The following is a 17510-nucleotide window of genomic DNA, read 5'->3' on the forward strand; positions in this document are numbered from 1 at the left end:
ATTGAATATTATTCCACTTCTTACCAACCATTTGGTCAAATCCCCTTTTCCCTGTTTCATCTTTTTTTTCTTTTTGCCTGATTCAGCCGGCTTTGTTCATTTATGCAGCATGCTAACTGCTGTGTGGCCAATAGCTGGTGGATTAACCACTAATTTCATTTGGACCAAGGAATGTGTGTTCAGCTGGGGAGGAAACACCACTGGAGACACATGTGTGCACAACGTACACACAGTAAGAGCTGTCAGAGCAGCAAGTGTTTAACTTATTTAGTGTTATTTCTGAGTGGGCTATTGTCCATTTGATATTTTTCAGTAGTGTGCGGTGTGGCCACTGTGCCACTAACAGCTTTGGCACCTAGTACTTCTCTCCAAATTCAGCAATTAATGTTTTAGGTACTAAATGATGATTTTAGACATTGTAAGAATTTGGCTGTTAAGCTGATGAAGTGCTATTTTTATTGTGCTGCGTTTTTGTGCACTGACATTGTGCACAAAGATTAATTAGTACTTCCTTCCAAGCAAGCAAGCAAATACTCCCTGCGTGTGTGTCTTTGAGCCTGCGCTAACACTCACACAAGCCAGCAAGACTCACAATGGTGCCCACACATTCTCAGAAGCCTCCAAATGAAAATAAAGTAAGCTACAATTTAGGTAGTCTGTATTATATTCTCAAAATGGCATTCAAAGCCACATGGATAGGGACACACACACATACTCTCTATGCCACTGTGTCCCAGTGTAGCACAGCAGTGTCCTGGTACTGGCCCTGGATGCTGCCTGGCCCTCCATTATCCATCATCTCCTGCCTGCCATCTCCTAGGGGACAGGAAGAGCATCACAGCTAGCCCTTAGAAACCAATTAAAACAACGCAGGCCATTCCAGTCTGTGTGTGTGGGAGGGTTGCATTTTTAGGGTTTTAGCACGTGGTAAGCTCCATGTGTTTATATGTGAGTGTTTCTTGATGTTGTATATGTATTAAAGTGCATAAATGGATCTGATGGCCAATCATTTCTCCCTCATGTACTGCTTTAGTGGTTTTTGCCTTTGCCGGTTTTCTTTATGTCCCATCTCTTTTTTGTAGCTAGTCACGTTTGTTTTTCTCATCCTTTATGGTTTTCTGGCAACACTTTTTTTAAATTTCCATCCCTTCCACCGACTATTTCCTCTATCTATTAACTATTCAGTATTTTTCATTTTCCTTTCCCTTATTTTGAATCTCATCCTTTGGTCTCATTGTTCCCTTACCTTCTATCTTCGTTACTCTCTTGCTTGCAACCTCCTTATTATCCATATAGAGATAGATATTGTTCTGTTTACGGGTGTTGATTGACCATGCTTCTGTGATTTGCTGATTGTATTTTGGAGCTAAAAAGTAAGCCCCCACTGTTACAAAAAATAGGAGTATTTACCCACTGTTGGGTAAATACTTACCGTCCTCATTCATAAAGGGGAGGATTGTAACTGGATGTCAGCCACGATGATGTCCTAATTAAGCTCGTGTACTTGTTTAATGATCAGAGTTCAGCCAGAGGGATATAATTGGCCCCGATGTGATTCTGACTTCTGACACAGATTTGTTCCTGTTCTATAAGGCTACACATCTTTAGAGCTAATATTGTTTGACTCAGTCACATGGAAACATTGAACGTTTAAAGACTTATTTGATCCCTCTCTTCTTTCACGTCATTGCCTCTATCAGATTGCTTGTGAGTTTTTGTTTTTGAAAGCCTTTCATATCACAGATAAACTCTGGAAGCCTTACACCATGTTCATATCATCTCCCCCCGTGTCCCTTGCCCGTTTCCCCCTTCCCCCTCCTCCTCTTCTAATTTGCAGATGCTATCTGTGCACTGCTTCTTAGCCAGCCACAATAGGCCTGACATAAAGCCTCAAATACATCGGGACAAGTCAGCCACAAAGAGAAAAAAGCGAGTATGAATGAGTGTAGAGCGTTATGATGGTGAGAGGAGAATAGAGCGAGCGTTTAGGCTGGTGGCTTTTATCAAAAAGGGCGCTTTGTTTGTGTTGTTTGGTTGTGGATGGAACAACGTGCATGTGTGTATGCGTCTCACTCTGTGTCTTTGTGCGTCTATGTGCTTGATAAGCCAGTGCTTATAGAGAAAGAGAGGTTGATTACCATATCTAAAGATTGTGACTGAGCACTGCTGCATGCCAGTCATTCTTTTGTCTCCAGCTAAAATCTATACATTTGGGCACACTGTCAAAGACGGAGACTGAGACTGAAATAAAAGACACAAGTTCAAGATGGAGTGCCAGCTGATAAATAGCCATTAATTAATATGTGCAGCATTTCATTTCTGGCTTGCATGACACTGGGCTTTGTTCCCATTGTGTGTTTGTATTAGTGGTTTTCTAAACACCTGTGGCTTTTACTAACCTGCCACCTTTTCCATAGTGTTAGACTGGGTATCATTGTAGCGCCAGGTGGGGAAATATTTGAGTGGGTTGAGAGGTTAATCTAATTAATCTGTAAGACTGTAGATAAGCTTTAAAGAAGCTGAATATTGCAGAACATATTTTCATTGTTGGCATGGTGTCAGTAAGATTGATACTGTCATTATGTCTGAGTGGTAAAAATGAAGCTACGACTGCTGCTTAGCTTGGTACAAAGACTGAATACAAGATGTGGCAGCTGCAATGGCTCTACCTATTGCCATGTTATAATATTTCTGTTTTACACAAACAAGCCATAATATGTTAATTAGTGACTTTTGGTGCTGATAGCTGGATTTTGTAATGATTTAGATATCTGAGCTGGCTTTTTCCCCCACCACCTTTGTTCTTTATGCTGTGCTAAGCTTACTGGCTGCTGATAGTATTTCCTAAACTATTAAATTATTTCTTTTACAAACCTGAATATTTGAATACATTATCCCTGCTGTCACCTTTTCCAGCACTTGGTGTATTCCCATCCTTTTTAAAAAAAATAGATTTGTGAAGTATGCGATACACACAATGTTTCTTAAGAGCTGTATTTATTTGACAGTTCTGCACAGGTAGCAGTTCGTTCCGATCCAGCTCTCTCTCCCGCTCGACTCTGCCGTCACATATAGACAAACAGAAAGAAGACACTGTCATCACACAATCGCCACCACCTGTGGCTCACCTGCCTCCCGGTACCGCCCCCTTGAGTTCAATGCACCACTCCTCCCCTGCAGCTGCGCCAGGGACCACACCTCCGCCACAAGATTAAATGTGTAAATTTATTAAAGCAAAGGACTAGTCGCACCACTTTTAAAGATGGCAAAGGTTTTGACCACAATCAATTAATTTCACTAGAATCACTGTCATTAAAGGATTTCTTCATAGAGAAAAAGTAAATTTGCACAGCGTAAGGTTCAGCTTTAGCGAAGCTTGACAAATGAATCAAATTGTTAATGAATCTTCGTGACAGTGCTGACCTTTGAAGGAACAAAGAGTGATATGGAGGTCAAATTGAGTGAGTTGACATAGCGGCACACGGTTTTCAGTAATTTGTTGGATGGCACAAATATTAACCGTTTTAAGTCAGTGTTTCACCAGGCTTCCAGCGCCACTAAACACTTACAAGTGGAGTGGCCCATATTCTAGTTGTTGGTGACCGTTGAACCGTCCAATCAAATAAAACATATGGGAGACTGGTCACTGTTTTACCCCTTTGTTTCAATGTTGACATGTTTGTCCGTGTCTTTGTAGAGCTTTGTGTGCCACACAGCAACTTTTTTCTACACCAAGCAGAAGATTTCTGTGTTAAAAAAAAAAGCAGGATTCATAATCAATCTTTTTTTCTTTTTTTTTATACATTTTTTTGTGTGTGGCAACTTACACCCCCACTCAATGACATCCAACCACTAATGTCTCCCCCAATAACCCCCCTCCCTGTTGCAACAAATGACCCCACTGCCCCGCCGTGTTCTAATCCAATTAGCTTTAGCCCTAATTATACTAGTAAAGACTGATTACCGTTGTCTGCATTGGGGCTGAATGAATAGAGCCATGATTAGCGACTAGGCTAGCCTCGGGTAGCCATTAGCACCTCCGTACACCTGTCACAGACCTCTAGGGAAAAAAAAGCAGAAACCAGGGGTCACTATGTGTTCCAATTGTATTCAGCCTATAAATCTTCACAACATTAAAAGAGGGACGTAAGTAAGGGTTTGATGGGTAGGTCCAGGTTAAGTGTGCGAGTTGGGAAGTTGTGAATGTTTGACTGAATTGAGGTGGAGTTAATGGATTCAAGGTCATTTTTCATCGTGCTTAATGAGGTAGCAAGAATGTAATTCATGCAGAATGAAACATGACCATAATGACCTAAGTAAACTGCCATTCATGCTTAAACACAATATACGCCACATGTGTTGTTCTGCTTCACTTATGTCCTCCTTTCTTTGGTCTACCACCCAGTTGTATCCTGAGACTGGGCCCAGACAGGGAGGAACCATGCTGACCATCACTGGTGAGAACCTGGGTCTACAGTTCAAAGACATCCAGAATGGAGTCCGTATCGGCAAAGTGGCGTGCAACCCTCAGGAGGACGAATACATTAGCGCTGAGCAGTACGTTGGCATTGTCTCTTTCTTCACCCTGTTACACCCACTGATTTTAAACCTCACTCTTTCTAAAACTCATTGCTTTCTTTTTTGTCTTGTCCCCTATTGTTGTGACACTGAGTGCTAAGCACAGTGCTGTGACTCTCTCAGACCTTTGTTTCATAAAACCTTCAAAGGTTAAATGCTGTTTTCCACTAACAGACAAAACCAATTCCTCACAAATAGCCTCAAGCTGTGCATGGTGCTGCTACTTTCTGTACATGTTCAGTCCGAGTAACTCTGACAGCAACTTGAATAAAACCTGTTCAACTCAACTAATGCTCAGGTCAGGTCAAGCAGCATTGAAATACCTCATATAACTCGCCTCATTAGGATTAATTTGACCCATTTTTAGATATAAGTGGATTTAATATTATCAAAAGTGTGCAATATACATCTACTGAAAGCTATTCTTCATGAAAGGTTGTCATGTGAACACTCTAATTAAGTTATGTTTACTGTTTTCTGGGAAATGGTGAAGTACAGCAGATTGCACAGATGTAATTTAACTCCCATTTAATAACTGCAGTTGTATATCCTGGGTAGAACTCAGAGTAATGTATAACAGTCATGTTCAGTTTGTTTTAATCGTTAACAGGGTGCCTCTTTGAAAAAATGTTCTTTATTTCACGTGTAAACGATATCATGTGAATCATTAATTAAATTACATTCAGAATAAGAAGAAATCTGGGGCACTGGCACACTGGCAGTGCCCCATTATAGCTCCTCCAAATACTGGGGCAATGAAATTACAAGATGAGTCCCACTTTCTCTTTTATGTTGTATTCATCTAAGCAGACAAGATACATTTTCTGATGAGGAAAGAATTGGTGAAGCTCGTCACAGTTGGAGGCGTCCTCAATATTCTATTTCCAACCATGTTGCTGTCATTGTACAAAAATGCCCCATTTGCTGAGTTTTGCAGCACAGTCCCAGCAGACTTGGTTTTCTTTCTGCCACCCTCGCTAAGAAGAAACCAGAAGAAATGTGACTTTGATGGTTTGACAGTCAGGAAAACAGAATGCTGTTCCACACTCACTAGTGGGTTTAGAGTAGCGTAGTGACATGTCAGTCTTGATTTATAATTTATAAACTCGTGTGTTGTTTTGTTCAGACAGAGCGGAGCAGTTTTACATTCACTTCTATCACGAGGCCGTGCTGTAGCCTAACTTTTTTTTTTTCCAAACATGTTCATTTTCTCCAAGTGATCACATCCAAACGTCAAGATGGTGACGTTTAACCCGGCCAGCTCAATAATGCTGCTTTTGGCCTGTTGCCATAGCACCCGCAGGAAGAGGAGGGCGCGGTTAGCAGTTAGGCTGTCATGCTAATTAAAAGTGATGTTAGCCATACGGTGCCATTAGTGTCCCGTTTGCACTCGTCATTCCTGTGACCCCATCAGAGCCATAGCACAGAAAACAAGACGGGGTCACAGCATAGACGGCACAGGTCAAAGGTCAGCTGCAAAAGACAAGAGGATGTGCAATGACTGTTGGGCAAAACGTAGACACCTTGTTCTCACTCTGGCTTTCTGCTTCTGCCACCTCTTCTACATCAGTTTCTATGATTGGAAAGAATTGGATTGCAAGGAAGTGTGGCCTTTTCCCACCTAAGTCATCAAATATTCACTACATGGTTTAACTTCACTTTGAGAAAAGTAAATCATTGCCAGCAGTGAAGAAAAACAGAACCTAAGCTCCCTCTTTTTATTGCCTTATTAGTAGTTACTATGTGACAATTTGACATATGTTTAATTTTTTAACATTCTACATTCCACCAAAGTTATTTGATTGAGTGAGGCATAATTTATGTTGTTGTCATCTTAGCTAATGTACTTTCTAACCACGTAATACCAGCTCAGTGTAGCCACCTGTCATCTGGGCAATAATGATGCAAGCGGAGCTGCATTCCTAACTGAGATTTGTCCAGCATTTTAATCATGGCCTCTGTCATAGCAGGAGGACAGCGAATAAATGAAAGGGAAAGTAAAAACAATGGAAACGCACAGCATTGCAATGTGAAATTCATTGTTGCGGCCGCGATGCAGTTGCCATGGCCACCTGCAGGGTGGATGGAAGCAGGAGACTTAATAACTCATCGCAGGGAGGGGAAGCTGAGGTGATGTGTAGGATATGAGCTTGTTCAATTAATCAAGCTCTTTCCCTTTATCCCTCTCTCCTTCTTACTTCTTTCTTTCTCCTTTCTTCTCTGACTCCCTCCTTCCTTTGCGCTCTCGTGCTTTCTCTCTGTCTCATTCGTGCGCTCTAGCTAATTAACATTCAACTATGTCTCCAGTGGGTGAAACATGAAATGAGTGTGTGTGTGTGTGTGTGTGTGTGTGTGTGTGTGTTCTCCCTGTGGGCTACACCATCATTCCTCTCCATGTTCAATCATTTCTCCTGTGGATTTTCATTTGGCTAGCCAGCGCCCAAGGCCAAGTGCGCAGCTTATGGTTCTACAATACACGCTAATGCATGAACACACACAGAAAAGCCTTTAGTTTCGTAGCAGTTCACATTATCTCTAATAGAACATTTAGTCTGTTTTTGTTATTTTTTATGAATAAGATGGAAACTAATGAAACACTTCACTCATAAATATCTGAATGCTTTTCTGATTAGACAGAGCAGAAAAGAAGTATTCCTCATTTTTTTCTGTCCCTTTTTTTTGACCAAGTTGTCACACTATTAAGCAAACACTGAAACTGAAAACATTCACTCGTTTACATAGTGATAAACTTTTTTTCCTCTTGTTTTCAGGATTGTGTGTCGGCTAAATGATGCAACAGGTTACAGAGTGCAGGAGGCTCAGGTGGAAGTGTGTGTCAGAGACTGTAGTCACCCCGACTACAAAACAGTCTCAAGCAAGGCCTTCACTTTTGTGGTAAATGTTGTTGATGTATATTACAACTGTGTTTTTGGATGATTGTAACACATGTATTTGCCAGCTACAGTCCAGTCGATAAGTGACGCTTAACTTGCTCGGCCTCTGTCTGTGTCCCTCTTTAGTCCCCATATTTTTCACGAGTCCATCCTTCCACCGGGCCGCTATCTGGAGGAACAAGGATCACTATTGATGGCAGTCATCTCAACGCGGGCAGCGCTGTGTCTGTGAAGATTGGACTTCACCCCTGCCGTTTCGAGAGGTGAGTTAATCCAGAGTGCTTGGAGTATCTACAGTATATTCTTTTAGTTCAAGTGTTTCAACCTGAAGATTTTTTGGGGGGGCAGTTTACAACAAAGTCACAGAACTCTTGTTTATGTAAGGTTTTTATAGAGGCTGATTTTTCTAAGAAAATGACAGTTTAAACTTGTGTTGTGCTGCTGTGGAGGCAGGGGACCATGTTGATTAAAGCTCTCCAAACAGTGAAGAGGAACCATTTGGCCTTACCGTTTCAAGATGTTGTAACAAATGTTTGCAGATTTACTACTGATTTACTGGGTTAAAGTGTAGCTGTTTTATTTCTGCTCTTTAGACAAATAATAGCCATGTAATGCAGAATATTTTGCCTACATCTGCTACTGTTTTTTGCCAAATTTTCCCACCGTTTGCTGCGTTTAGTAATTGTAGTTATTCCCTGTTTTTAATGTATGACATTCTTCCCTGGTCAGTGCCTTCGATTTGTGCAGGACTAGCAAAAGCAGCGAGTAACAGGATGACCTGCAGTGCTGTAATTCCCAGCAGGATGACAGTGTAGCCTTTCCCAGTGAAGCCGATATCGTTGTTCACTTCTGCTGTGGATGGCTTAAGTGCATGGCCCACATTTTCTCAAAGATATGACTATAATTTAAAAGGAATGATATGGTGTTGCTGGTAATTGGTAACTTACATTTTGCTGCTTTGAACCGATGTTTGAAATATGTAATTTTTCTCCCACCTTTTTAGTTTTTGGAATGATCTTTCTCTGCTATCTTCACTTGTCACTCAGTCTGCAAGAGGTTGTGTTTGGATTTCAAGGAGAGGAGACATTGATCCAATTTGATATGACTCTAATTCCCCTAGCCAAGAACTCCATTGTTTCTTTGAGTCTCTTGCTGGCAGACTCACAAAAAACTGGGCTCTGAACTAAATCCAATCATGTATGGTGTCTGGCAGATGGCACAAGAAAACATCACAGAAAAGATTGTTAGTTCCCTAAAACAATCACATATATACTGAAAAGGTTTATCTGATGGAAGCTTCCTTATGGAGGTTATGTTTGTCAGATAGGAAGTGGTATAGGAATACTCCTTGTTTCCACTTTTCTTGTTTCTTTGCTTTAGAGTGGTGTTTTTTTATTGTAGTGGTTCCGTTCTCTTAGGCAACAAGTGACAGGTTAAACTAATAAGCTTGGACCCATCAAGTTCTTTTTATATCATATCAAAAGCAAAAGTAGAGGCCAATTTAAAGCTCTGTAGCACATCCCGAGAAAGGTGAACATAATAGTCTTGGCCTTTCATTCACTGAGCAGCAATAACCTTTATGGCCAAAGTAATGAACTGGTTGAGTCTATCTCTTTAATGTGTCTTTGTATTCAGTGGGGCCTCTGCTTTAATCAAAACCTATTTACCCCGAGTCACTCATCCTCTTATCTCCCTGTGCAACCCCTTTTCTTTCCTTTTTCCTTTCTATGTCCCCTTCTGGCTTCTTTTGTGTGGCCGCAACCTTGTCAAAAATACGTACGCGGCACCACTGGCACTCTTGACAGTGACAGCGTTGTGAAAACTGTTTCCATGGAAACACAGCACTAGTGGAATGTGAAAAACCTTTTTTTTTCTTTTTCTTTTTTCCATTTGTCCTTCAGTTTTTCCCGTCTGTCTTCATCCCCTCTTCAGCAGCATTTCCCTCTGAGGACCCTGTAAAAGGAAATAAAATAAAATTTCCTCCTGGGACAAAGACTCCCAATATGTCCGTTCTTGTTCAGTTGCCAAACCCCACCCGAAATCCCAGTAAAGACGCAAAAATGGATTTTTGTTCTTTCATCTTCTCCATCTTCTGTTTTATGTGGATTTTATTTCCACAGCGGATAGTGGGGGAGGATCTGTGTACAGATCAGCTTGCTCTTCTCATGTTCAGAATTTCATACTGTCCCACCTGCCTCCGTGTCTGCACCACTCATACGCGCATCCTTTTGCACATTCTTTGAGTGCTTTGTAGGGCGTTGGCAGACGTCGACTGACACAAAAAGCATACTTACACCCCGAGTAAGTGTTAATCTTCTGCCTGTGAACAGCATTTATATGGAAATTCACAAACCCTCTACACAGTACACTTGATCAACACACTGTGCACGTACACAGGTATGCCCACATAGGTTGCCATCCCCACCGCTTCTCTTCCAGCAGTGTCTTCCCTCGATGGGGAGGGGAAAGTGGAATGAGCCAGTGGAGTGGAGCACAAAGTTTCTGGCAGCAGCGCAAAGTTTCACAGCAGGTCACAGCTGGCTGGCTGTCTGCAAGGGAGGGAGTTACATCACACAGAGAGACAACCAGCCTGATCTGCCACTTCAGATCTGTTAGCCAGAGAAAGCAAAGGAGGGAAGGAGAGACAGACAGAGAGAGGGAGAGTGTGAGGGCTTTGAAGTACAACAGTGTATGATTCAGGCTGACGAAACCAGGGCTGGACAGACTGAAAGATGTTGGCCTTGTGGATGTATGACAGTCACCGCCGTGTCTGTGTTACAAGTAATTAAAAGGATGAACAAGAGTTTCCTTCCTGTGTAATTGTGTTTTTCTGTTTGGGGTGCCTAAAAACTCATTGTTTCCAGGAACTATTAGTATTAATCCTTAACTCAATCACTATGAGACACACCTTAGCATGTGACTTCCTTTTCTCTTGTCTTCTCTTATATCTCCCTCACTTTCAGGCGGAGCGCCAAGGAGATAGTATGTGTAACCCCAGCAGGCCAGGCCACGGGCCAGACACCTGTCATGGTGGACATAAATGCTGCTGAGCTGAGAAACCCAGAGGTCAAGTTCAGCTACACAGAAGATCCTACTATCCTGAAGATCGAGCCTGACTGGAGTATCGCCAGGTAAGGAACCAATCAGAGCTTTTCCCTGTGCTGCTTCCAGGACAACATAGTTGAACATTTTGGATTCATGTTTGTCTTTTTGTTTTTGTTTTCCTGTGTTGTATAGAAGAGCAAAGACAATGCAGTCTTATATTTGAGTTATCAATTAATTCTCATTGTTTACATAGTGTCTTCCAACCCTGAAGGTGATAAACACTGAATATTTTAGAGCACTTGTTAGAAAATGGAGGTGTATTGTCATGAGTTACTGTATTTTTAATGTTTTGCTCACTCGTTCATATGGCGAACTATCAAACATTCACTGTATAATGCATCAGCATATCATGTGATGATTTCCTTATCTATAATTTATATCAATACAGTGTTTTATCTACAATTCTGCTTGATGAACCTAGAGCTACAGAACAAAACAAATACAAACGCATGAATACATTATTAATCACCGGTGATGACTAGAGCAAATTATTGGCTTTTTTTCAACTACTCTGAAATGTGAACTTTGTGGAGAGCGTATTCCCTCACCGTTGTCACACTTGTTTTACTTTTCTAAACATATTATTTATTCAGTTTATCTTTATGTTTCTAAAGCAAATCTTTGAGAGCAGGAACAGCAGTCAAGGAGACTCCTGATGCAGTGCTGCTAGTTGATGAGCTGCAGCAGAGATGTATCTGTAAATATTACTTGACTTACTGAAATGAGTCTACATAGCCACAGGAAGATTTCCTCTTCAAACACAAGCTGTGTTGTGGAGAGAGAGGGGGGAAAAAAGCGTCCACATGCTAATGGGCTTACTAGCATGACCTAGAAACTCCCATACTTCTCAGCTGAGAAATGAAGCCAGCAAACACACTAAAACACACTCACACTGTTGACTCTCTCATTTACTTCAAACGTACTGTAGTGGTTCCAATTATTTTGTCACATGTGTGAGTTTTGGTAGGTGTTTTCCTGCTGCTTTTACTTAAAATGACTAAATAAAAGTTCATTTACAGCTCTGAAAACATGTTCAAAAGTAAATCCTGAATGAAAAACCAATAAACATTGCATGTCATAATCTAAACACAGTTGCTCCAAGATGCTCAGCAAGTTAAATAATGTTCGCCTTTCGTTCAGATTTGTCAGTATTAAGTTGTTTTTCAAAAGTAACTGTACTTTGTGCAGACAGTTCACATAAAAAGCTTTTCAGGATAAGGCATAGTAAATTATCTTATATCTCAGATATTTATTTTGAAGTATCAGCTCTTACTCCACTTCTTACTTCTAAATCTTTCATCATGTGAAACAGGTGTGAGTGGAAAAGGAGTCTAATTTGGAGTGGAATGAATGAAAGGTTGAGGATAGGAGAAGGCACTGTCGTCAGCCTTGGGGCTAAATAACCTTAACAATCGGCTTGTGTTTGGTGTTTCAGTCAGTGCTCCCAGAGTAGGAGTCGCATGCTTCTCTGGGCCATTTGTGTTTTTCTTTTTTCTTTTTTTCCAATTTATCAAGCTATGCTGTCGCTGTGTCCCCTTTGGTGACCCTCTTCCTGGAGCTCTTGCAAAGAGTGCTCATTCTCACAAATTTGACTACAGAGTTTTTTGTTCTCACTCTTTCAGGAGGAGTTTCTTGGATTAACCGCACACATACATGGCTTTGTAGCAGTTGCAGGACACTACAGGAGTAGGACAGTGTACACAGTACATCATGTAGTTTGCACTATATCTATGGAAATGATGATCCTCATAGAAATAGTCTTACCGCAGACGGACTTTTTTGCGTTGCCTTATACCTCGACAACAGAATTTTCTGTTCTTCCATCAACACGTGAAACTAACTGTAAAACATAAAAATAACTTTGCCCACTTTTTACAGCAGACACTGTTCAGCCTCATTTAGTACCTTTAAGTCTCTGAAAAGCGGTAAACTTTCTCGCCTCAGGCAGTTTTCTCGTCCTCCTAGCTCCTCAAGCCCCATCACCCTCTGAGGGATAGTGTTACTTCAGGCCCCGAGACTGCCCTCACCTCCATACCTGCACTTGCTTCCTGTTCAACTGTTTCACTTAGACAGTGCTGTGGCACTTCTTTTTTTTGAGTCCTAGCCTTTTGCAAAATGTGTGAAATATGATTGAGTATATGATTTATATTTTTATGTGTGTGTCTTGGTGTACACACAATAGCTGTGTTTTGCTTCTCTACTCCAGCTTTCTATGCTAGTTGTATGCTAACTTATTTAGCTCCTGTCAGAACACCTCACATCAGATAAAGTTCAGCATCGCAGGCCAGCAGAGGCTGACGAGAAGGCATTGTAGGGGAATAGGCCCCACACCCGTATTAGCTATGTCTCTACTATTCAGCGTCACATAGATCTGAATAGGTCACAGGTGTAAAGGTTACAGAAAATGTCAGATCACTGACACTGTTGCTTTGCCATGTATATCTCATACCGCTTTGCAGTTTCGGTACACTCTGATAACGTCCCCTGGGTCTCAGGCTGGTATTGGGAGGCCAGAAGCTTCAGGTTCTCATGCGTAATGCTACAAAGTTATCTGTTCTTTACTGCAGCCTGTGTAGCTGTTTAAACACACTTTGAACATCAGAGAAATCATTTCCTTAAAGTCAGCCTCCATGATTAAGTGAGTGAAAGACTACAGCAGGAGTGACTATGTGGCAAATGGCGAATCACCAACTGGAGGGCACTCTTTGCTCCCACAGAGAATGTATTATATTTTTATTGGTTGTTTGTTTTCTCCTTTTGTCTTGATTAACTTTATGTTCATCTTTCTTTTCTTTTTTTTTTTTAGTGGAGGAACCAAGTTGACCATTACTGGAACTAATCTGGCCACCATCAAGGAGCCGAAAATGAGAGCCAAGTACGGAGCTGCCAAGTCGGAAAATGTGAGTGCTTGGACACCTGTAAACACTTTATTTCACATTATAAATGCATTGATTGGACAAGTAAGGTGGACTAAAGCCCATGTAGACTGCAGGTCTCTCATTCACACTGTCTTGATGCTGGCTCCCTCTCCTTATCCATGAAAAAAAGGTGATAACGCGCGCACACACACTCCTGGGACACAGACTCACACACCTGACCCATCGGTCAACCAGCCAAGGGCCCATTTTCTGTTTGTTTTTGATGTTGAATTTCCTTTTAGCAGTTTAACCTTTGAAATGTCAACCAGCAATAAAGTAGCTCTGGCAAATCCCCCTCTCTTCACCTAGCACCATGGGGCTTAGCTAACCTTTTTCCCACTCCCACTCTTAGCTAAAAGTAAAAATATCCATTGTTGTTCCCTTGTCTCACCTCTCTGCAACCATTTTTATTTTTCTTGGTTAATGCATCTATTGATCTATAAAAACAGTTGTGCTTTATGTCTTGCCTCCAGCTTCAGTATGCGTCATATGGCACATAATGCATGGCTATGACATGCTGCGTTATCAGCAAAGGTCTCTCTTGCTGTATTGTGTTATCAGCTCCAGGTTGACCTCTCCAGATTCTCTGCCATTACAGTCTAATTTGTTCTACGGTGACTGATTTAAGTGTCGTGCCCCGCGGCAAATTTCCAGATGATATCAACACTGATTACAACACTGATGTTATTAAACCAGCCTCTTCCTCATTATGTTATTACTGAGACACTTAATCACTCACACCATATACCTGTGTTTTAGCTCTTGTAAATATTATTGATTACGCTTGAATTAACATATGTTTTATTCAAAGATTAAAACAATTACCTGTTTTAATTTCATTCCAAAATGGCATCTTAAACAAAGTAGAAAGGTTGTTAAATAGGAAATAAATCACCCTCTCAATCTGAACTTCTTCTCATTTTCTTTGGTCTTTTCTCCTTTTACTTTTTTCCTCCTGCATTCCTAATTTATTCATCATCTGTCCCCACTCTGTTCTCTTACCAGAATTGTACGGTCCTCAACAACACCGTAATGGTGTGTCTGGCGCCCTCTGTGGCTGGATCTGACAAGGGCTTCTCGGATGTGGGCAGCAGTCCTGATGAGATTGGCTTTGTCATGGATGACGTGCGCTCTTTGCTGGTGGTAAACGAGACTTTTAGCTACCACCCGGACCCTGTGTTTGAACCTCTGAGCCCCACCGGCATGCTGGAGCTGAAGCCCAGCTCACCACTCATACTCAAGGTAAATTGCCTTGTGCTCTTAGCATTGATCTGTTTTGGCCTTGTTCAGCCTGACTTTACTTTACATCCATCACATTCTTTGTCTTTTTATTCTTGACTTTACTCTTGACTTTTTTTCCCTTTTTTTCCACTAAACCCTTTGTCTTCTTTATGCCTCTTTTTGTTCTTGAGTCATTCTAATAATGTTTTCTATCTTGTTTTAGCCTCATCGGTCTCTTCTTGCATCACTTTCTTTGTGCCTGTGTCTCCTCTTTCACATAGTTTACCTGGAATGGGTGGAGAAATATGTTATGAATTGAGTTTGTAATTATTTAGTATTAAAGCTTTTTACGAAAGGTTACCCTTTAAAGGTGAGGGATTAATGTGCCCATATCCCAGGACTCGAGGATAAAAGGTTAGTTGAGTGCTGGCATTCACTTGACATACAAGAAAACAGTAACGGCAGATACATGTAGCAGTGTGCTAGTAATATCGAGTATTGTCAACAGTGTTAACAAATCAATCTCTCAAATAGATATTGAAAAAATATAACCAGATGCCTCCCAGTCAGCTTCCAGTGCAGCTGATAAGACACTGATGTGCATTTGAGGTGATTTGCTCCAGACATTTCTGTATAGGCTCTTCCCTTTCGCCTTTTTCTCGCGTTTCTTTCAACACGTCGTTCTTTTACATGTGTCAGCTTCGAGAGATGTGATTTCTCCACCTGCTGTCTCCATTGGGTTTTAGAGACATTTTTTTAAAAAAAAAAAGAGTTGCTTTTAAGTTGCTTTTCAAAATCAGTTGCAAAGGGAAATAATGTTTATAAAGTGGGCCCATGCATTGCTGTGCCACCTGTGCAGATTTTATACGATAACTTCTAAAGAGAGACTTCATAGACATGTTTACTCTAAGCCATAGAGGCAGCGCGCATTTGAATCCAGAGCGAATTTACCCCTCCCACTTATGCTGCCTTTTGTCATGTCACCTCTCCCCTTGAACTTCAAAGGCTTTCAGGAACGAGGGAGGAAATTATCACGCAATTTCATGGAAAACTAAAACCTTTTTTCTCTCAGCCAATCTGGGTGGAGTTTTAGAATTAAGACTCATGAGTCTCTCCTCTGTAACTTTAAATATCACCATAATGAAATGCTCTGATTGCCTTGCCATGCTCCCGGTTAAAAAAGGAAGAAAAAAAAAGCTGCAGAAATAAGCTGCAAAGAAATGGCATCCTATTAAATAATTGCAGACAAATTAGAAGTCCATCAAAACTTTCCAGCAATTAATTCCCCCTCTTTGGAAAGCATGGAGAGCATGAGGAAGGGTAGGTGAAGATGGCACAGAAGCAAAGCAGAGATTTATTTACTGGACTCAATACTTTTAATGCAACCAACACATTTTTTTGAGTCTTTCGACAGCTCGCTGTGATGTAAGCCCTCAGCTGAATCAATGAAAAAACACCACGAGTGTTAGTGTGTTAGATTAAAGGAAAACAGGTTGGGACCTCACAAAAATCACAGTAATATTCATATTTGCAGACAGTTTAACTCATGATTTTAGTTGGTTTCTCTGAGAGGTATTATCTGGCAGCATCAGAAGTGCTGTTGCTATGGTTACCTACATTTTACAGCACCTTGCACATCGGGCAGTGGATGAACTGTTGACATATACCTCGGAGCCAATCAGAGACAAGTGTTTGTTTTACCGTGGTCATGGCTCCAACTATGTTGCTTTTGTATAGTTTCTCTGTTTATATCAACCACCATAGACTTGACTGTGTGTAAGTAACATAAGTGTGTCTGTTTCCAGGGTCGTAACCTAATTCCTGCAGCCCCAGGAAATGCTAAGCTGAACTACACAGTGCTGATCGGGGAGACGCCCTGCATTCTCACTCTGTCTGAGAGCCAGCTGCTCTGCGAATGGCCTAATCTGACCGGAGAACACAAAGTCACTGTGAGTGAAACTTCAGGTCTATCTACATTTCTGTAATGTTTTCCGTTTGCGCGCTGTGTCTCTCTCTTCCACCCCTGACTTATCACAATCTGAGCAGATCACTGTGTCATTCAGGTTTAAGGATTTGGCTTTACAAAACCTGAACATCATCTCTCTCTAAGTTATATTGATTCTGTGTTAAATACCTGTTATTTCATCAACCTGCTTCATTTAGGGTTTTTTTTTTTTTTTTGTAATTCATTCCATTGCTGGTGCATCTGGCTTTCACATTTCTCCTATTTTCCGCTGCAGCCCCTGTTCCCTCTGCTGTTTCCACTGTGCCTATTCATCACCCTTCTTTAATGTCAATCCACTTCCTGCCTTTTTATTCATTCATCTCATTCTTTCTTCCCCACCCATCAGACTTAAATCTCTTCAATTACTCTAGATTTCCTTTACCCATTCATATAGCTGCAAGCAGATGAACACACGTATCCCTTCTCTTATACGCTGGCAGCATTTGCAACTGTATTTATGTCTTAGAGGCTTTTGATCAGTCTGGTTTTGGCTGGCATCCTCCTTCAGATTTCAATAGTATTGATATTCAATAGAAACCAAAAAATGCCTAGTGGGTGTGATAGGTCTGTCTATTTTTACCCTCCTCTATTTGCTATTTCATAGACTTAAGCCAGTTAAAGATGAAATAAAAGGAGGATAAAGAAGAGGAAAAGAAACCTATCCAAATGTTGTTGGGTTTTTAAATTCCCATTTTCTGTCAGCAAGAACTGTCTTTGTGTGTGTGTGTGTGTGTGTGTGTGTGTGTGTGTGTGTGTGTGTGTGTGTGTGTGTGTGTGTGTGTGTGTGTG

The 17510-nt window shown here is 41.1% G+C and overlaps 1 protein-coding gene across 5 annotated transcripts in view; it reads left to right on the plus strand.

Moving 5' to 3' along the window:
* Positions 1–17510, plus strand: part of LOC102289754 (plexin-A1) — a 229412-nt gene that overhangs the window by 190230 nt on the left and 21672 nt on the right. For all 5 annotated transcript variants that reach the window (XM_005918586.3, XM_005918585.3, XM_005918589.3 and 2 more), the window contains exons 13-19: positions 4406–4557; positions 7350–7473; positions 7599–7735; positions 10436–10603; positions 13384–13477; positions 14501–14737; positions 16522–16665. In XM_005918586.3, coding sequence (XP_005918648.1) covers positions 4406–4557; positions 7350–7473; positions 7599–7735; positions 10436–10603; positions 13384–13477; positions 14501–14737; positions 16522–16665 — 1056 coding nt within the window. The remainder of the gene's footprint in view (positions 1–4405; positions 4558–7349; positions 7474–7598; positions 7736–10435; positions 10604–13383; positions 13478–14500; positions 14738–16521; positions 16666–17510) is intronic.

The sequence above is a fragment of the Haplochromis burtoni genome, unplaced genomic scaffold, assembly GCF_018398535.1.
Source record: "Haplochromis burtoni strain Fernald_Lab_line unplaced genomic scaffold, NCSU_Asbu1 Contig_32, whole genome shotgun sequence".
NCBI lineage: Eukaryota > Metazoa > Chordata > Actinopteri > Cichliformes > Cichlidae > Haplochromis > Haplochromis burtoni.